The following is a 22102-nucleotide window of genomic DNA, read 5'->3' as shown; positions in this document are numbered from 1 at the left end:
GGAACCTGTAAGAGCATGCAATGTCATCCACAAATGTTATTTATTTCCTCAAGTTAATAAATACACTATTAGTTATTAGGTCGAGTTAGAAACAGGTATGTAGCCTAACTGGTGTCAAAACCTACAAAAGACACCTGTGTGAACTAAACAGCAGCTTTTGACCTCAGCACCAAGCACATCGATCTCTGCCTGCTAATACAAGACTTAAAGGAAATGGAGTCCCTCCTGCAATTAAAACTGGGGCCATGTTATTTTTGCAGCTCAAATTTCATTAAGAAAAATTTAATCTTCTTAAATACAGCACCTGTTGAGTTCACAGGAACACGAAGCATTCTAGGAAAAAAGTAATGAAAAATAATTGTCTTCTTATTCTATTAATTTGAACATTTTACACTGTGCTAAGTGTTTCATACACCTTGTTAAAATTATGTCCATAAATGGATTTGATGTCTAAATTAAGAAACAACATGAAGTCATAAGTGAGTGGTTGGTGCCTGTGGTGCGCTTCCAAACGGCAGATGGATGGGTTGTTGCCACCTTTTGGCACATTTATATTGTTTATTTGTCATACGTGTCTCTGCTGTGAACACACACAAACACCTTGATCTCCATTTCACAAAACTTAATTTTTTTCACTCTTATTGCATTTTTTTTTTTCCTGGCAAAGAACATGAAGAGCAAATGGATGTTTTGTTACCATATATGGTTAATTTAGGGTGTTTCTAAATGCAAATGACCATGATTGTGCATGAGCATGTGCTTTCGAACATGTGGGATTTATCAGATAGCTGATACTTACTGATGTGCGCATGCATGACACCCGTCTGTTTGTTAAGTCTGGATTTTGTTTTGAACTTACACACATATTAAATTCTGTTGGTATGACAACATTTAGAACCTTTTCTATGCACAACTTGATAAATGAGGACGTGTAGAGATACTGCTGTGGTTTGGGGTAGAGAAAGGTAAAACCCCTAATGTGCATGTTTTGATGGTGGAAGGAAACCTACACACACACACAAGGAGAACTGGTAAACTCCACACAGAGAGGAACTGGGCAGAGGTAGAATCGAACCACAGACTGTCACGCTGTAAGGCAAGCGTGCTATCCACTGAGCCACTGTGCTAATTTAAATACAGGAACTCTCTACACAAATGACCGTAATCCCTAAATGGTGAATGCGAAATTTTTGTAAAACAAAATGAGATACAATCATTCATGGCACTTGTAAGAGTTAAAAGCTAAATGAAACAAATGATCTCTGATTGTAAGTGAACACTGGTTGTGTATCCAGGGTCGGAATGATTTGTGACAAACTGTGTTGCCACAGTTACCTTGAAAAGCTACTTTATTAGTTACATTTTACAATTACTTTATTAGCAGCTGTGGAAAACTTGTCGGCAGTTGCAGAATGCAACTAATGAAATAACTAGTAATCTAACTTATTATTAAGTTATTTTTAAGATTGAGTACTCAGCAAAGCAACTATTAGTTACTTTGCTGAGTACTCAATCTTAAGAGTAACCAAGTTAGATTACTAGTTACCTTATTAGTTACATTATTTATTAGTTACAAGTTGTCGGCAGCTGTTAATAAAGTAACTGCATAAAGCTGCTGATGAAGTAGCACTGGTAGCACAGTCTCTTGTGCAAAGAGACTGGTAGCGTGTTTTTGAAAACATGGCTGTGATTGGTCCATCTGATATGTTGGCCGCTACTGGCTATCACGCCACGCTCTATGATTGGCTGTGGCGTAACCGCCGAAAATGTGAAAAACAAACCGAATAGCACTGGTACGACAGTCTCTTTGGAGGAGTGGAACCAGCTTATGTTGTAAACAAAGGTTGCAGCCAATCAGAGAGCGGCGTGTCTCAGCCAATCAGAAAAATGTCAGAATCCTGACTAAAAGTCATGTGACCAAATAACCCGATACCGACTCTTTTGCCTTGGCTGGAGGAGTGGAACCAACTTACTGATGAAGTAACTGTATAAAGTAACTAAAAAAGCAACTTTTCAAACTAACTGTGGCAACACTGGTGACAAATGAGTAATTACTTTGTCAGACTCAGATGAAGAGCATCAGTTGCTTTGGGAGGGAACCAGGCTATGACTTTTTTGCCATGTGGTCCACATCTCTGTATATGATCCAACCAGCCCAGTCTCACGTTTTTTTTTTTTCATCCTCCCATCACGAAATGAGTCAAATTTTCGTGACGGGTTTTTTTTAAACTCACTATTACTAACCCTACTCCTCCCCCAAGCCTAACCTTAACCTTAACCTAATCCTACTCCTTCCCCCACCCTAACCATAACCCCCCCCCCCCCCCCCACTTCACTTTTAATTTCATGCAGCCATCACGGAATGAATTAGAATGAATTTGTGCTGCCGTGATGAAAATGAGGCGCTTTTCGTCACAATATCACAAACCAATAGATCAATGTATATTTCATGCTGCTGAATCACGACTTGCTGTGAGACTGGGTTGGATCCAACATGCACATGCCTCATTGTGGAGGACCTTAGCATAGTGGAATGAATAAAGTCCATTTTATGCTAGAATTATGCAAATTGTGATAAAAGCACCAAAATTTGCATAAGTGTTACCAAGTGTTACAATTCTGATTGATTATCTGCACGAAATTCCATCATGTAGCCATTTTTTCAAGATGGCTGCCAAAGCCGTGGGATCTGGTTTTGTGTGATTTTGACCCTTCAAGATAAAATAGGATACACATAAAAAGTACTAACATGCTTGGAAAAGTTGAATATTCTATTCTGTGTTTCTTTCCTATTATCCACAGTGAATGTTTGTCATGTATTACTTCAATTAGTGTTTACTGTGGTATAATTTACAAGGTCTTATAGCAAAGGTAATTCTATTCTTACAGCTATGACAGGAGCTCCCCTTCAAACCTTCAATTTTTATTTTTTACAGGTGGGCATCTTGAAAAAGCCACCATCTTGGAATTTTAACTGGCTAATCGATCATATTTGCAAAGTATGCTGTCAAGAATAAATGAGAACATTTTGGTGTTGTTAGCCACATTGGTAGAGTTGTTACAGGGGAACCCGATAATATGCCAAATCATTTTGGTAGCCATCTTGAAAAAAAGGCTGCCAACTAGATGGCCATATTTCATCTAGCCAAGGCAGACAGATAGTTACTTTCAAGAGGTAAATGGTAAAATGGTAAATGGACTGCATTTAGTGCTTTCCATCTGCATCAGATGCTCAAAGCACTTTACAATTATGCCTCACATTCACCCCGATGTGAGGGTGCTGCCATACAAGGCTCTCACTACACACCGGGAGCAATAGGGGATTAAAGACCTTGCCCAAGGGCCCTTAGTGATTTTCCAGTCAGGCACGGATTTGAACAGAGGATCTTCTGGTCTCAAACCCAACACCTTAACAACTAGAGCATCACCTCCCCCGTGGGAATAAACCAGTTGAATGAATGCCTGAGTGATTTCCATCCAAGACCAAGGGTAGTGTGGTGCAGTGATGCAGCTTTGGATGCTGACTTGCAGACTTGTGTTGGTAAGCATTCTAATTTGTGCCCTTCTAGGTACTCCAGCTTTTATGCTGGTTTTTATGTTCTGTTGTTCTGGCTTTTCAGTCAACTCACTCACACTGTTTATGAGTTGTTTCTGTCTGTGTGTTAAATGTAAGAGCTGCTGCACAGCAAAACAAATGCCTTGTAAAACTAAAAAGGATACTAATCCTAATTTAAAGACGAGCCAATGAGTAAATCTCTGATTTGAGAAAATGAAACCAGAGAATGTTTCTTTTAATGCTTGGTTATGATCAGTTGTTTTTATTGTTTCTGCTGACTGATTTATGGACTGACTGTAAAGAAAGACTTTAAAAGTAGTGGAAGCTGACATTCAAAGACAAAAATGGAACCCAGGTTTGAGTCCTTAATGTTGAGCAAACAGAAAAAAAAAAAAAAAAAAATCTTTTCTCTGATGCTTTATTTCACCTGAGCAAAAAGTCAGACTCCAGATATGAGCTGACTATCACTCAGTGGGAAAAGTGTTTTGTCCTCCAACTGAAGGGTAATGTGTAACTACAGTACATGCTCCTTCTTAAAAAGTAAGTCCCTTTGGCTGCTCCCTTGTTTGCACTCGGGGTCACAGCAAATCCAAGGTGGATCTGCATGTTGATTTGGCACAGGTTTTACGCCGGATGCCCTTCCTGACGCAACTCCACATTACATGGAGAAATGTGGCAGGGGTGGGATTTGAACCCAGAACCTTCCGAACTGAAACCAAGCACATTAACCACTTGGCCACCACCCCATGCTCCTTCTTTAAAAAAGACTTCAGAAACACTTTTTTGACAATATCATATCCTCATTTGTCATTGTTATATTTTCTTTTCCACTTACCAATGCCCCTGCCTACGCTCTGATCATGACCCCCCCCACTGTGACGTGGGCACACTAAGTGAGACCGTCGCCGATCTGTTCAGCCTGTCCTATCAATCATTCATCTGTTCATCTGTTTTCATCTGGAAATTCATCTGTTATTTTGCTTGCTTGCCTCTACTGGTGCTTGGCTCTCACTGCGGTATTGTATCACTTCCTGTTCCGGAGCACAGCGGTGTTTTTCTGTATCTGTTAGCTGTTTAATCTGCGCAGTTAGATTGATCTAGTTATCTAGATTACGATTTGTTTCCCAGTGTAATCTTTACGTGCCTTAACTAAAGCACTCCTTCTGCTGAATCACCTCTAAATTATTTACACATTATTCACTTTGCGTGTTTTTAGGAATCCGCTAGCTTAGCGTAGCTACTAGCTCTTAGCCGATTTAGCATGGCGGCTTCTCCTGTCTCTCCCGCACTTTTCTGCTCTGGGTGTGAAATGTTTAGTTATTCCTCGGCCTCCTTTAGCAGTAATGGTACTTGTAATAAGTGTAGCTTATTCGTAGCTTTGGAGGCCAGGCTGGGCGAATTGGAGACTCGGCTCCGCACCGTGGAAAATTCTACAGCTAGCCAGGCCCCTGTAGTCGGTGCGGACCAAGGTAGCTTAGCCGCTGTTAGTTCCCCCCTGGCAGATCCCGAGCAGCCGGGAAAGCAGGCTGACTGGGTGACTGTGAGGAGGAAGCGTAGCCCTAAACAGAAGCCCCGTGTACACCGCCAACCCGTTCACATTTCTAACCGTTTTTCCCCACTCGACGACACACCCGCCGAGGATCAAACTCTGGTTATTGGCGACTCTGTTTTGAGAAATGTGAAGTTAGCGACACCAGCAACCATAGTCAATTGTCTTCCGGGGGCCAGAGCAGGCGACATTGAAGGAAATTTGAAACTGCTGGTTAAGGCTAAGCGTAAATTTGGTAAGATTGTAATTCACGTCGGCAGTAATGACACCCGGTTACGCCAATCGGAGGTCACTAAAATTAACATTAAATCGGTGTGTAACTTTGCAAAAACAATGTCGGACTCTGTAGTTTTCTCTGGGCCCCTCCCCAATCAGACCGGGAGTGACATGTTTAGCCGCATGTTCTCCTTGAATTGCTGGCTGTCTGAGTGGTGTCCAAAAAATGAGGTGGGCTTCATAGATAATTGGCAAAGCTTCTGGGGAAAACCTGGTCTTGTTAGGAGAGACGGCATCCATCCCACTTTGGATGGAGCAGCTCTCATTTCTAGAAATCTGGCTAATTTTCTTAAATCCTCCAAACCGTGACTATCCAGGGTTGGGACCAGGAAGCAGAGTTGTAGTCTTACACACCTCTCTGCAGCTTCTCTCCCCCTGCCATCCCCTCATTACCCCATCCCCGTAGAGACGGTGCCTGCTCCCAGACTACCAATAACCAGCAAAAATCTATTTAAGCATAAAAATTCAAAAAGAAAAAATAATATAGCCCCTTCAACTGCACCACAGACTAAAACAGTTAAATGTGGTCTATTAAACATTAGGTCTCTCTCTTCTAAGTCCCTGTTGGTAAATGATATAATAATTGATCAACATATTGATTTATTCTGCCTAACAGAAACCTGGTTACAGCAGGATGAATATGTTAGTTTAAATGAGTCAACACCCCCGAGTCACACTAACTGTCAGAATGCTCGTAGCACGGGCCGGGGTGGTGGATTAGCAGCAATCTTCCATTCCAGCTTATTAATTAATCAAAAACCCAGACAGAGCTTTAATTCATTTGAAAGCTTGTCTCTTAGTCTTGTCCATCCAAATTGGAAGTCCCAAAAACCAGTTTTATTTGTTATTATCTATCGTCCACCTGGTCGTTACTGTGAGTTTCTCTGTGAATTTTCAGACCTTTTGTCTGACTTAGTGCTTAGCTCAGATAAGATAATTATAGTGGGCGATTTTAACATCCACACAGATGCTGAGAATGACAGCCTCAACACTGCATTTAATCTATTATTAGACTCTATTGGCTTTGCTCAAAAAGTAAATGAGTCCACCCACCACTTTAATCATATCTTAGATCTTGTTCTGACTTATGGTATGGAAATAGAAGACTTAACAGTATTCCCTGAAAACTCCCTTCTGTCTGATCATTTCTTAATAACATTTACATTTACCCTGATGGACTACCCAGCAGTAGGGAACAAGTTTCATTACACTAGAAGTCTTTCAGAAAGCGTTGTAACTAGGTTTAAGGATATGATTCCTTCTTTATGTTCTCTAATGCCATATAACAACACAGTGCAGAGTAGCTACCTAAACTCTGTAAGGGAGATAGAGTATCTCGTCAATAGTTTTACATCCTCATTGAAGACAGCTTTGGATGCTGTAGCTCCTCTGAAAAAGAGAGCTTTAAATCAGAAGTGTCTGACTCCATGGTATAACTCTCAAACTCGTAGCTTAAAGCAGATAACCCGTAAGTTGGAGAGGAAATGGCGTCTCACTAATTTAGAAGATCTTCACTTAGCCTGGAAAAAGAGTCTGTTGCTCTATAAAAAAGCCCTCCGTAAAGCTAGGACATCTTTCTACTCATCACTAATTGAAGAAAATAAGAACAACCCCAGGTTTCTTTTCAGCACTGTAGCCAGGCTGACAAAGAGTCAGAGCTCTATTGAGCTGAGTATTCCATTAACTTTAACTAGTAATGAGTTCATGACTTTCTTTGCTAACAAAATTTTAACTATTAGAGAAAAAATTACTCATAACCATCCCAAAGACGTATCGTTATCTTTGGCTGCTTTCAGTGATGCCGGTATTTGGTTAGACTCTTTCTCTCCGATTGTTCTGTCTGAGTTATTTTCATTAGTTACTTCATCCAAACCATCAACATGTTTATTAGACCCCATTCCTACCAGGCTGCTCAAGGAAGCCCTACCATTATTTAATGCTTCGATCTTAAATATGATCAATCTATCTTTGTTAGTTGGCTATGTACCACAGGCTTTTAAGGTGGCAGTAATTAAACCATTACTTAAAAAGCCATCACTTGACCCAGCTATCTTAGCTAATTATAGGCCAATCTCCAACCTTCCTTTTCTCTCAAAAATTCTTGAAAGGGTAGTTGTAAAACAGCTAACTGATCATCTGCAGAGGAATGGTCTATTTGAAGAGTTTCAGTCAGGTTTTAGAATTCATCATAGTACAGAAACAGCATTAGTGAAGGTTACAAATGATCTTCTTATGGCCTCGGACAGTGGACTCATCTCTGTGCTTGTTCTGTTAGACCTCAGTGCTGCTTTTGATACTGTTGACCATAAAATTTTATTACAGAGATTAGAGCATACCATAGGTATTAAAGGCACTGCGCTGCGGTGGTTTGAATCATATTTGTCTAATAGATTACAATTTGTTCATGTAAATGGGGAATCTTCTTCACAGACTAAAGTTAATTATGGAGTTCCACAAGGTTCTGTGCTAGGACCAATTTTATTCACTTTATATATGCTTCCCTTAGGCAGTATTATTAGACGGTATTGCTTAAATTTTCATTGTTACGCAGATGATACCCAGCTTTATCTATCCATGAAGCCAGACGACACACACCAATTAGCTAAACTGCAGGATTGTCCTACAGACATAAAGACATGGATGACCTCTAATTTCCTGCTTTTAAACTCAGATAAAACTGAAGTTATTGTACTTGGCCCCACAAATCTTAGAAACATGGTGTCTAACCAGATCCTTACTGTGGATGGCATTACCCTGACCTCTAGTAATACTGTGAGAAATCTTGGAGTCATTTTTGATCAGGATATGTCATTCAAAGCGCATATTAAACAAATATGTAGGACTGCTTTTTTGCATTTACGCAATATCTCTAAAATCAGAAAGGTCTTGTCTCAGAGTGATGCTGAAAAACTAATTCATGCATTTATTTCCTCTAGGCTGGACTATTGTAATTCATTATTATCAGGTTGTCCTAAAAGTTCCCTAAAAAGCCTTCAGTTAATTCAAAATGCTGCAGCTAGAGTGCTGACGGGGACTAGAAGGAGAGAGCATATCTCACCATATTGGCCTCTCTTCATTGGCTTCCTGTTAATTCTAGAATAGAATTTAAAATTCTTCTTCTTACTTATAAGGTTTTGAATAATCAGGTCCCATCTTATCTTAGGGACCTCGTAGTACCATATCACCCCAATAGAGCGCTTCGCTCTCAGACTGCAGGCTTACTTGTAGTTCCTAGGGTTTGTAAGAGTAGAATGGGAGGCAGAGCCTTCAGCTTTCAGGCTCCTCTCCTGTGGAACCAGCTCCCAATTCAGATCAGGGAGACAGACACCCTCTCTACTTTTAAGATTAGGCTTAAAACTTTCCTTTTTGCTAAAGCTTATAGTTAGGGCTGGATCAGGTGACCCTGAACCATCCCTTAGTTATGCTGCTATAGACGTAGACTGCTGGGGGGTTCCCATGATGCACTGTTTCTTTCTCTTTTTGCTCTGTATGCACCACTCTGCATTTAATCATTAGTGATCGATCTCTGCTCCCCTCCACAGCATGTCTTTTTCCTGGTTCTCTCCCTCAGCCCCAACCAGTCCCAGCAGAAGACTGCCCCTCCCTGAGCCTGGTTCTGCTGGAGGTTTCTTCCTGTTAAAAGGGAGTTTTTCCTTCCCACTGTAGCCAAGTGCTTGCTCACAGGGGGTCGTTTTGACCGTTGGGGTTTTACATCATTATTGTATGGCCTTGCCTTACAATATAAAGCGCCTTGGGGCAACTGTTTGTTGTGATTTGGCGCTATATAAAAAAAAAATTGATTGATTGATTGATTGATTTTGATATTTCTACAAACATTTCTGTTATTGAGTCACTGTTGCTCTAACACAGGGTCGTCCATTTTGGGGCCCAAACGCCCCAACATCTGGCCTGCCCTCTCTTTAATTTGGCCACTCATGTCACCCAGCATAAAACTGACAGGAAGAGGTATTCTATCCCAACGGTAGGATTTAAGGCTTGCTGCAGTTCTATTATCTGACCGCAATTTACTTGTAGAAATTGTAGGGAGCTATAAAATTTCTGCGATGGTCCACCCTCTTTTGAGCAAACACTGCCATCTAGTGGGGACATAAAAAATGCCAGATTTTTTAATGAGGTATGGTTCACAAAGTCATTGAAGAATGTAGATTTATTTGTGTTTTGTCATTTTTGCCAGTCTTTCAATTAAATGAAATTTTCATTTTTCATTATAAAGGCGCTATCTATCTAGTACCCCTCCCAGGGACTCCAGGAAGGTCGGGTACTCTGCACTGCTGCTCAGCCCGTAGGCCGAGACAACGGTGAGAGACCTGTCCCCGACCCGAAGGCGTAGGGACGCGACCCTCTCGTTCACCGGAGTGAACTCCAACACTTGGCGACTGAGCTGGGGAGCAATAAGCAATGCGACCCCAGCTCTCCGCCTCTCCCCGTGGGCGACGCCAGAAAAATGAAGCGTCCAGCCCCTCTCCAGGAGTTGGGTACCAGAGCCCAAGCTTTGCGTGGAGGTGAGCCCGACTATCTCTAGTCGGTATCTCTCAACCTCCCGCACAAGCTCAGGCTCCTTCCCCCCTAGCGAGGTGACATTCCACGTCCCACAAGCCAGGGGCTGTGAGCATGGACCGGGCCGCCGGGCCACCCGCCCTCGACCGCCACCCAATCCTCTCTGCACCCGACCCCCATGGCCCCCTCTGCAGGTGGTGAACCCACAGGAGGGCGGGCCCACGTCACTCTTTCGGGCTGAGCCCGGCCGGGCCCCATGGGCTACGGCCCAACCACCAGGCGCTCGCGGGACTCCAGTGTTCTCCTGGGGGATTTCAACGCCCACGTGGGCGGTGACAGTGAGACCTGGAGGGGAGTGATCGGGAAGCACGGCCTCCCCGATCTGAACCCGAGTGGTGTTCAGTTGTTGGACGTCTGTGCGAGTCACAGTTTGTCCATCACGAACACCGTATTCGAGCACAAGGGTGTCCATAAGTGCACGTGGCACCAGGACACCCTGAGCCGGAGGTCGATGATCGACTTTGTAGTTGTATCATCTGACCTTCGGCCACGTGTCTCGGACACTCGAGTGAAGAGTGTCGACTGATCACCACCTGGTGGTGAGTTGGATCCGCTGGGAGGGTAGGAAGCCGGTAAGACCCAGCAGGCCCAAACGTATCGTGAGGGTCTGCTGGGAACGACTGGTGGAACCCTCTGTCAGCGAGGTCTTCAACTCCCACCTCCAGGAGAGCTTCTCCCAGATCCCGGGGGAGGTTGGAGACATGGAGTCCGAGTGGACCATGTTCTCCACCTCCATTGTCGATGCGGCTGCTCGTAGCTGTGGTCGCAAGGTCTCTGGTGCCTGTCGCGGCGGCAATCCCCGAACCCGGTGGTGGACACCGGAAGTAAGGGATGCCATCAAGCTGAAGGAGTCCTACGTATGTTTGTTGGTAGGTGGGACCCCAGAGGCAGCTGACAGGTACCGGCAGGCCAAGCGTGCCGCAGCCCGTGCGGTCGCAGAGGCAAAAACTCGGGTCTGGGAGGAGTTCGGGGAGGCTATGGAGGACGACTATCGGTCGGCCTCGAAGAGATTCTGGCAAACCGTCCGACGCCTCAGGAGGCGGAAGAAGCTCTCCACCAGCACTGTTTACGGTGCGGGTGGGGAGCTGTTGACCCTGACTGGGGATGTTGTCGGGCGGTGGAAGGAGTACTTCGAGGATCTCCTCAATCCCATCGTCACGTCTTCCGAAGAGGAAGCAGAGACTGGGGACTCGGAGGTGGACTCATCCATTACCCAGGCCGAAGTCACCGAGGTGGTTAGAAAGCTCCTCAGTGGCAAGGCTCCTGGGGTGGATGAAATCCGTCCTGAGTACCTTAAGTCTCTGGATGTTGTGGGGCTGTCTTGGCTGACACGCCTCTGCAACATCGCGTGGCGATCGGGGACAGTGCTTCTGGATTGGCAGACCGGGGTGGTGGTCCCTCTGTTTAAGAAGGGGGACCGGAGGGTGTGTTCCAACTATAGGGGGATCACACTCCTCAGCCTCCCCGGTAAGGTCTATTCCAGAGTACTGGAGAGGAGAATTCGACCGATGGTCGAACCTCGGATTCAGGAGGAGCAGTGTGGTTTTCGTCCTGGTCGCGGCACACTGGACCAGCTCTACACGCTCCATCGGGTGCTCGAGGGTTCATGGGAGTTTGCCCAATCAGTCCACATGTGTTTTGTGGATCTGGAAAAGGCATTCGACCGTGTCCCTCGGCGCACCCTGTGGGGAGTGCTCCGGGAGTACGGGGTCCGGGGTCCTTTGCTAAGGGCTATCCGGCCCCTGTACGACCGCAGCAGGAGCTTGGTTCGCATTGCCGGTAGTAAGTCAAACCTGTTTCCAGTGCACATTGGCCTCCGCCAGGGCTGCCCTTTGTCACCGGTTCTGTTCATTATTTTTATGGACAGAATTTCTAGGCGCAGCCAGGGTGTAGAGGGGGTCTGGTTTGGGAACCACAGAATCTCGTCTCTGCTGTTTGCGGACGATGTGGTTCTGTTGGCTTCGTCAAATCAGGACCTTCAGCATGCACTGGGGCGGTTTGCAGCCGAGTGTGAAGCGTCCGGGATGGAAATCAGCACCTCCAAATCCAAGGCCATGGTTCTCGACCGGAAAAAGGTGCTTTGCCCTCTTCAGGTCGGTGGAGTGTCCTTGCCTCAAGTGGAGGAGTTTAAGTATCTTGGGGTCTTGTTCACGAGTGAGGGACAGATGGAGTGTGAGATCAATAGACGGATCGTTGCAGCATCTGCAGTGATGCGGTCGCTGTATCGGACCGTCGTGGTGAAGAGAGAGCTGAGTAGGGGGGCAAAGCTCTCGATTTACCGATTGATCTACGTTCCGATCCTCACCTATGGTCATGAGATTTGGCTCATGACCGAAAGAACGAGATCGCGAGTATGAGCGGCTGAGATGAGTTTCCTCTGCAGGGTGGCTGGGCGCTCCCTTAGAGATAGGGTGAGGAGCTCGGTCACTCGGGAGGAGCTCGGAGTCGAGCCGCTGCTCCTCCACGTCGAAAGGAGTCAGTTGAGGTGGCTCGGGCATCTTTTCCGGATGCACCCTGGACGCCTCGCTGGAGAGGTGTTCCGGGCATGTCCCACTGGGAGGAGGCCCCGGGGAAGACCCAGGACACGCTGGAGGGACTACATCTCTCGGCTGGCTTGGGAACGCCTTGGGGTTCCCCCGGAGGAGCTGGAGGAGGTGTGTGTGGATCGGGAGGTCTGGGTGGCTTTGCTTGAGCTGCTGCCCCCGCGACCCGGCTCCCGATAAAGCGGAAGAAAATGGATGGATGGATGGATGGATGGATGGCATTATAAAGGCAGAAAAGCTGTCTAACATAATTTTCCAATGCACCTTGTAGGTACATTCCATCAGGAAAATGTCTTTCCTTTGAAATATGTTATACAAAAAGAAATGTAGATTTTTATTTTCTCTGCAGTGTGCCCATTAATAAAATACTGCAAGGAGATTACAGAGTTTTTTTTTTTATATTACTGGAAATTAGCTTTAGATTTCAAATGTTAATTTTGTACAAAATGTAATGTTATGTACTTTGACGTAACATTAAATTTTATCCACCAATCATTTCACCATCCACTCAGTAGTTCACTCAGCAAATCAGTCATTGTTTCATATGTTCTGATCATGTTTTATAGCTGTATTTGTCTGCCTATCTGGAATGACTCGAGACAAATTCTTGCCTAAATTCTGTAGCTCTTGCTTCTGATCAGCAATGCATGTGTGATGGCATGTGCAGACCCTGCACTGACTGTAGCCTTTAAAGGCACCCCAAAAGATTCATTCTGCCACTGGATGTCCCACTAGTTCTAGTTTCAGAATCAAAACAAAGCTTAATTTCTTGGCCCTCACTTGGAACTCACATGCACTAAACAAACGTGGAAATCTAATGCACTAAATGTGCACATGCAGCCAGACCAAGAATATAAACAGGGGACAGAAAAGCTCAGAGCACAGACGGAGTGCTGCTTTATTCTGAACACAAGATGTTATTAAGCCAATAAATCTCTAAAACTAATTCCACATGGATGCACACTCCTTGTTCATCAAGCAGGTGAGAGCACAACCCGTGATGTCTTCTCTTTCATGCGGACTCTAAAACAATGCTCCATAACACAGTTGTTTAAAAGGGTTTGAAGTACTTCAGCACAGTATTTTGTGTTCCATGAATAATTTATGGTACCAATAATAAGATTTGCATGCCCATTCTGTTGTACATTTTGTCCTGTATTTGGCCATGTAGTGACATGACGCTTCTCCCCATATTTCCCAGCTTAACTTTTGAACTCACATGAAGGCAGGTGCCACATCCAGCAGAGGGCAGGCATGTAAACACAAAGTTGTATTTTTGATAGAGAAGGTTGGATCAAATTTTGGCATATTTTAATCAGTTTATCCTCATTATATGCTACTAAACCAGGGACTGTTTACTTCATTAAATTTGGTCATTATAAAAATGTATATATCTTTTTGGTCAACTTGATGTGTGTACATGAATGAAAACATGAACACACATCCAGCAGCAATAAATTCTTACAATAATTTTGAACTAAATGTGTGAAAATCTTTGGCATAATTTTAAGAACAATTTAGCTGCAAAAATAATGAAAACCCACACAATACCAAATAATTTATTGGTAAATAGTGTTAAGGACAAAGCAAATATTTGGTTTGATTACCCTTTGACTTTGCGGACGATGCTGTGTTCTTTGTTCAATGTCTCTACAAGTTCAAAGTGTTGAACTCGTAGAGACATTCACTTACCTTGGCAGTGACATTCATGTCTCTGGGTCTTCAGCCTTTGAGATCAAGAGATGCCTGGGAAGAGCTTATAACAGAAGTGTTTGTTGATGCCAATATTTTTGAAGGAGAATGAAAGTCCAAGTCTTTAGAGTCCTGGTGCTTCCTTTCTTGCTGTATCGTTGTGAGGCTTGGAAGTTAACCAGTGACCTAAGGCAATGACTAGGTGGCTTCGGTACTAGATAATTTTGGAAGATCCTTGGGTACCATTGATATGACTTTATGTCAAACAAATTGTTGTATGGCTGGGGGGCCTGGCTGCCTTTTTGTTTCTGTCTTTTGTTTTTCCTTCCAGGTGGCTTGCATTTGGGACTGAGTGGCTGTGTTGCTGAGGTTATCAGGACCTCACCCTGATCACCTGCGGCTCGTCAGGACTCACAGCTGAGGTGCATCTATATGGATTGGAACATGGTGGCATTTAAGACTGGAGTATACAGTGTGTATTTGCCAGAGACTCGACCTTGTGACCAGACGGGTGAGATCGTCGTCTCGGGAGCCATCTCATCATCAGTGGATGCAGAGAACGTCCAGGGTTTGATGCACGGTCTGTGAAAGAGGAGGGGGTGAGGTCTCACGCTCGTCAGCACACTTCCTGAGGTACGTTAGATTTTGTGACTAACATTTATACAGTCAGTAAATGTGGTGTCCCTCACACCTTATTATATTGAGCTGTATGTTAGTCATGTATCGGCTTCCACTGCAGTGGAGTTTTGTGAACTGGATGTTCCATGCCTGCAGGTTGGGAAGCTGATTAGTAATCAAGCCAGGAAGTGTTTGCTGTTTGTACACCTTTAAGTGTTCTCTCTGTGTGTAGAGTGTGGACTCACATAATGGTTCCTTCTTTCACAGACTCGGTTTGTTGCGGCCACCTGGGGGGTGTCGGCGGGGTCCTTGGGTCCGAACAGCTTCTGGCTCCGGACCGTTAGCGCTGCTGGGAGCGCACCACGCCAGACCGCACTTTCTTTTGTTATTTTTTGTATCACTGTTATGTATTAAATTCAGTTAGCCTTTGTACCGTGCTCTGCTTATTTCATACTGGGTCCTTCAAATGCTGGTCGGTTCTCCGAGCTGCGTCCGACACATAACACAAATGGCTATTTTAGGAGACTCAAGTGATCTGTACCACTTGCGAAATTTTGAAGATGGGAAAGATACAGCATGCAGGAGAAGACCAAGGGGATGCCTATGTTTCACCTTGCTATGGCAGATAGGTAGCTGCTTTTGAGAGTTGGGGACCGACCGGATATCTACATGAATGGTTGTCAACCAGGACCTAAGGCAGTTCAGTGGTGCTGTGTGATGCACCAGAGCATGCTCCCAGTTCAGACCTTTACTTTTAAAAATTAAGTTGTGTAAACAATCCCTTTTTTTGATTGCGTGAACCAGTTCAGTATTTATTGATTATTCCTCGTTTGTTGTCTCTGTGGAATCACACACTTGCTGTAGGTCTACAAAGTAAAGTTCTTATGAATCTGAAAAGATGTCTTACTCTATCTAATACAGTACAATAGAATGGAATTCTAATCCAATTACATATTTTCCGCTAATCTGATTGGTTAATCGTGTGAGATGTCAGACTGTATACTATCGGGGTAACGGTGGCAAAATATTCGACTGTTTCACATTTGGATGTATTACTCCACGCCCTGACCGGTGTTCTGATGAGATGTCATTCCTGTCGAATATCATTCCTCTCCTCGCAACTGCGCACGTATGAGTAGTATTGTCGGGATGCGGAACTGCTGATTTATGCGACGAGACATACAATTCGACAGAACACCGGCCGTGCGTGCTGCTAGCTGTTAGCGCTGTTAGCTGAGATTGAGAGAAAGTCACATACCGACGACTCTGTCTACCATACAAAAGTACTGATGTGGATTATGATACAGAATTATCGTTTCACATTTGATGGATATGATGCATTTTCACATTTGATGGATTACTCCGCGCCCTGACCGCTGTTGAAGTGACGCTGCCTTGACAGTAAGCCTCGCCAACCGAATTACCTACAGAAAAATAAACCGTGCAAACAATGGAACTGGATTAGAATGGGAATAACCCCCCTTGTGTCTGATGATGTGCAGACGTTCATGCTGTTATACGCTAACACGTCGCCGATAAAGTTCAATTTGCGACCGTATAACCAGCATGAACATCTGCCAATCATCAGACACAAAAGGGTTATTCCCTAAATGTAAGTTTTCTTTTTACATTGACATTTTTGGAAATGTAAATTTAGTCTTTTACTGGCATACCAACCACATTGCTCAATCCTGCAGTTCAGCTCCTGCCTGAAATGTAACCATCAAATCTGTACAACATAATTACAGAGCATTGTTACAGGTATTTATAATGGTAAAGTTTCCATGACAACACTTTCCTCACCTCCCTCATACTCAGGGCAGTTTCCTGAGGTTTCATTGAGGCTCTCCTCCTCGGTGATGATGATGTTCTCGATGTCTTTCATTGTCAGGTGGTCCCGGAAGGCTTGGAACAGCACCTGCTTCAGCTCATCCAGAGACAGCTGCTGCATGTCAAACTGCAGGGGCACACAGCGATCGATGCAGACACACAGTCATCCACAAACCAGCTATACGAGGGCAGATAAATATAGAAGATCAGCGCGACGTGTACAAATCATCAAATCTGTATGGCTTAACCACCAGTGAAAGGTATCAGTTGTAAGAGCAGGATTTTGTGTTTTTTCCTTATGCATCACCCTTGCTATTTTTGGCACTTGCATCAGTCTGCAAAGTTCTTTGCGTGTAATTGGATGGTGGATAAGTGTATGCACACACACACACACACACACACACACACACACACACACACACACACACACACACACACACACACACACACACACACACACACACACACACACACACACACACACACACACACACACACACACACTGCAGTGTGTGCAACAATTGCATCATTTAAAATGGAAATACTAGTGTGTTTGCTTTCTTTGCAATGCATGTTTGGGTTTCATGTGAATTTCTGAAGTCTTGAACAATTAGTAACCGAGTGTGAATCCTGCATCTTGTTTGATGTCTGCCCTTCCAAAATTTGTCCTTTCTGCACAGCCTGAACCCATCAGACTTCCCCAATCTAGACCTCACACCTTCCATCATCACCGCCTTGATTATCTACCTCACCAACAGCCTCAAATAAAATCAGTTGCCTGGTTTAGCACAACAGATGGACATACTGAGGCAGGCGACGCAAAGAGGAAGAAAATAAGAGCCCGAGAGAGAGAGCGAGAGAGACTGTAAAATGAGAAATCGGGAATGTGTGATGAGGTCAGTTAGGAGAAAAGAGATGAAGGAAGTTGTGGGAGACACAGATGGTGAAAACAGAACTGGCAGACAATGTCGATGGCGACGTAAAGAGTTGTGAAAATGAAGAGGAGATGCTCATTTCACTAATGGAAGGGCAATTATAGTCGCCCATTACTGCCACACATACAAAATGATAAAAGCAGAATCTTTCACATTTACAGCAGGTATGTTACACAAAGGAAAACTAGGAGGTAGAAGACATAATCTTGCTGTGTTACACTGTAAGAATAAATAAGTATTTAGACAGTAGCACAATATTTGTGATTTAGCATCTGTACACCACTACAGTGGAGATGAATAAAATTCTTGCATTACCCATTTATGAATTACAGCTGACGTATTACATAGTACATCCATTTTCAGAGGTCATAAGTAATTGGACATACTAAAGATAAGAAACATTGTTAATACAAATGTGTGGCAGACATTCAACACATAATGGACATTGTGGACATAGTTCACCATACCGTGTGTTTCCTGTTTGGCTTGTGGTAACACACCCAGATGTGTGATGCACATTCCAAAGTGTTGCCACTTGTGTTAGAGTGTGTCCCCTGCTAAGCATGTGTTAACACGCTGAGGTGTGCATATTGACGTTTCCTGTCTTGGCCCCTGCGTGGGTATTTGGCAATGTTTATTCCTGCTATGCATACGACAAACTGTCTCGGACATTGATGTTTCCTGTTTTGGCCCCTGCGTGAGCAATGGCCAATGTTTATTTCTGCTATGCGTATGTCTCGGCCCCTGTGGTGCTTTTCCTGTCAGGACTCTTGTGAGGTTAATGGGTGTGGCCAAGCTGTTACAAAAAGAAAAACAGACAAATAAAGTGACATGACATTGTGTTGTCAAATGTAAATCCACATACAACTGGAGTTGCGTCAAGAAGAGTATCTAGCATAAAACCTGTCTCAGATCCCAATACCCTTCTCTGCTGGATCCGCTGAGAGTACAATAGGCATCTTGGGGCCACCACCAATCAATCAATAAAAACATAGAAATAAAAAAATAAAATTTAGGAAACACAAACTATATATTACTCTAGGGTAAATTTGTCTGGAATAGGCAGTTGTCTAAAACTGCGCAACCTATGAGGGAAGCCAGCAAAACACCCATAACAACTCTGAAGGTGTTAAAGCTTCTGTGGTTATGACTGGAAAAACTGCAGAGTGCAACATTATTAGATTATTACATCATCAATATACAGCTTCATGAAGTGGCACAGAGAAAACATTTTCTTGAAAAGATATAAAGTTTCTGCAACAGTTTGCCAGAAGGCACATGGGAGACTTGAGCCTAAATTTGAACTGTTTTCTTGTATTTAAAGTTCTTCTCTGTTCCTTCTCTGTATAACTGGCAGTGCAACAGACAAAAGTTGCACTGTGCACAGTTTCTCTGATTACACTTGCAGAAACCTTTAACTCCTTCAGAGTTGTTGTCAGTGTCTTGGTTGTTTTGCTAACTATTCTCCTTGTGCAGTCACTCAGTTTTTGACAGTGGTGGGCACAGATAACCAAAAAATTAACTTCGATAACAGATAATCAGATAACTGAAAAGTTATCTTTGATAAAGATAAAACAATAAAGCCCCCCAAAACTTATCAGAAGTTACAGATAAACAATAAATTCCAGTATTGTCTCCCACGATCGCTTTTGGAAGCATCAAAAGCAACAACAGACCTAAACAATGAGCCAGCACTTCTGTCTTTGAGTGTCCTGCCACTTGCTAGAAGCTTTTACTTACTGCATCACTTCCAGCACAGCCACACCAGCAAGGACCCAGACAGCTCAACTCTCTATCCAATCACAGCACTGCTGTCAAGCGGAGGTCTTGGAAAATAAAGCCCTGCTGAGTTATGGTTTGGTGCATAAATAAAATGAATACTGATAGAATAACTCCATTAATGTCAACTCTGTCATTTGTGCAAAGTTAAGATATAGCATATATCTTTAATGTTGAATAATGCACTAATTCTGAAGTTTTGCAACAAACACAGACAGATGGCATTCTGGGTAAAATGTGCCTCTGCTCACAGTGATTGGATGATTCATTCTATGTAAACCAAGACGTTAATGTGAGGTGTGTGTCGTGTGCTCGTGTTTACAGATAAATGTGCTTTTGTAAAATATGCCATTTTTTATTTGTAAAAAAGGCATTTTCAAAAAAAAAACCAAACAAACAACAACAACAACAACAACAAAAAAGCCAACTTGTAATTAGATAACCATCTGATATAACTGGTGTCAAAATAAATATTGACATATCCCATAATCCCTTGAGCGCCAGAATCGCTGCAGTCAAACAACATATAGAGAATCCACATGATGACAATTGTAAATTAATATTATACTACAAAAATGTAATTTTTTATGCTTTTCATCACGTTAATAAGAAACTGCATGCATGATACTCTGAAAACTTGATAAAACAATTATAACAAATAATCTGTGTCTGCTATGTTTAATCTGCGTGGAATTTAATAAATGCAACCCAAATTTCAGACATCTTACATATATTAGTCTGGAACAAAGATGACAAAACAGTGTTGTAAAGAACAATAATCAAGACGTTAAAGAGCAAACTTCACTTTCCCCCAGAACGACATGATCAGGAAGCGAGCGTAGCTCACAGCAACTCCCATTGAAAATAACGGAGAGACAGACTGTGATTCTCGCATGTTTACATAAAACAAACGTAATAACAACATTTATAAACCCAGAGAATATATTCATGAGAGTTTTAGGCACAATATAAAAATAGTTTTATGTTGCAATGTTAATGGTGTTGTCCATATGCAGAGGTTAAAGTGCAGTTTTTGTAAATTAAGTTTTTAAAAAAAAAAGCTTCTGTTTTTGCTTCTGGAAACATGAGTCTGACGTGTGGTTTCAAACTATCAGCCCAGCTTCAGTTTGAATACTGAACACTACTGGCCAGTAGATGGTAGTAGAGACCTTGAAAATTTGCAAACACAAAATTCCAGATAATCTGTGTTGCTACTTACTACGTTTAAGATGCATGGAATTTAATAAAAGCAAACAAACACAATAACAACATCTATAAACCCAGAGAATATATTCAGGTGAGTTTTAGATACTAGAGTTTAATGCTGTTCTGATCAGAGTGTCTGAAATGCATTTCTCCTGTCATGAACGTACTGAGATTACCCTATCCCATAATGCACCAGGACACAGCATTCCCCACACTAAAACCTTAAAACTTAGCGCATTACATTAAAACTAAAACATATATCTGATATTTTCACTTTATAAAACTTCAGAAGTGAGGTTAATTTAAATAACTTGTCTGAAATAAATTTGGTTAAAATTTGAAGCACAAGTTAAAAATGTATGACTCTGGATGACTTGGGTGATATTGCCGTTACATCAGTTATAGGGTTAAAAGAAAAAAAAAAAAAAGAGTTTTTTTTTTTTTTTTTTTGGTGACCAGTTCTCCTTTGTCTGCAGACGATAGAGCGGTTTCTTGTAGAAGCAGCTCTCCTCTGTTTGCAAAGGGTAGAACTACACATCTGTTCACTTTTGGTTACCACGTTAATGGTCTAAATGTTATCAGACAAAAATTTATCAGAAGGTAATTAGTCCAATAATGGTTTTCAAAGTAATCTGAAAAGATAAACCGATAATGAAAACTTTATTTTCAATAATTATTGGATTATCGGAACTGTACCCACCACTGGTTTTTGATATTTCCTGTGCTATAGTTTTGTCAGAAGGCACATGTGAAGCTCAAGCCTAGACTTGCTCTATTTTCTTATATTTAAGTGTTTCTGTGCTCCACTCCATCATGAAACTGTGACTTTTGATGCAAAAGATAGAAGTTGCACCATCCCAAGTTTCTCCAATCACAGCCAGAGAAGCCAGCAATTTGGAGTTGCCATGGGTGTCTTGGTGGTTTTTGAGCCCTCATTCCTCAATGTCTGCATGGTTCTAAGATTTGTATATGTATGTGCAATAGACTGTAAAGTTACTTTTGGTACAATGAACCTTTTTGAGATCCCTCCTCATGAGAAACCTAAGCATATGGTGAATTCATTATATTTTTGTTCTTGCCCTTAAGCACAAGAAATCACTGATTTTTTTTTTAATTAGGCCCATAAATACAGCCAAATATTCCCCAATTAACCTCAAATTATAGCAATTATTAGTCATTCAGAGGCTTGAACAAGTAATTCCACCAATTTCTGTCATCTTCTGGAGTCTTCCAAGCTGTTTAAAGAGGAATTCATCTCGGTGTATATAACCTGATGCACTGAAAATCTGACATAGTGAACTACTAAAATACTAAATAACTTCATAAAGAAATAAAATAGACTTTCCACCTGACTTAAACATATATTGTTTGATAAAATGGATTTGCAGTAGGTGAGAACTCAAGTTTGCATATTTTTAGTCAAGCTGTATGTAAACGTCTGTCCACAACGGTAGATGTGCATTCATGTGCAGCCACGTGTGCACACACACACACACACACACACACACACACACACACACACACACACACACACACACAC

The 22102-nt window shown here is 42.7% G+C and overlaps 1 protein-coding gene across 2 annotated transcripts in view; it reads right to left on the bottom strand.

The window, feature by feature from the left end:
- LOC117517245 (calcium-binding protein 8-like) overlaps positions 1-22102 on the bottom strand; it is a 152344-nt gene that overhangs the window by 5368 nt on the left and 124874 nt on the right. For both annotated transcript variants that reach the window (XM_034178188.1, XM_034178189.1), the window contains one exon: positions 16616-16769. In XM_034178188.1, the coding sequence (XP_034034079.1) occupies positions 16616-16769 (154 nt within the window). The remainder of the gene's footprint in view (positions 1-16615; positions 16770-22102) is intronic.

This window comes from Thalassophryne amazonica, chromosome 9 (genome assembly GCF_902500255.1).
Source record: "Thalassophryne amazonica chromosome 9, fThaAma1.1, whole genome shotgun sequence".
Lineage (NCBI taxonomy): Eukaryota > Metazoa > Chordata > Actinopteri > Batrachoidiformes > Batrachoididae > Thalassophryne > Thalassophryne amazonica.
The sequence above is the reverse complement of the archived record's forward strand: the minus strand, read 5'-3'. Positions and strand labels throughout refer to the sequence as shown.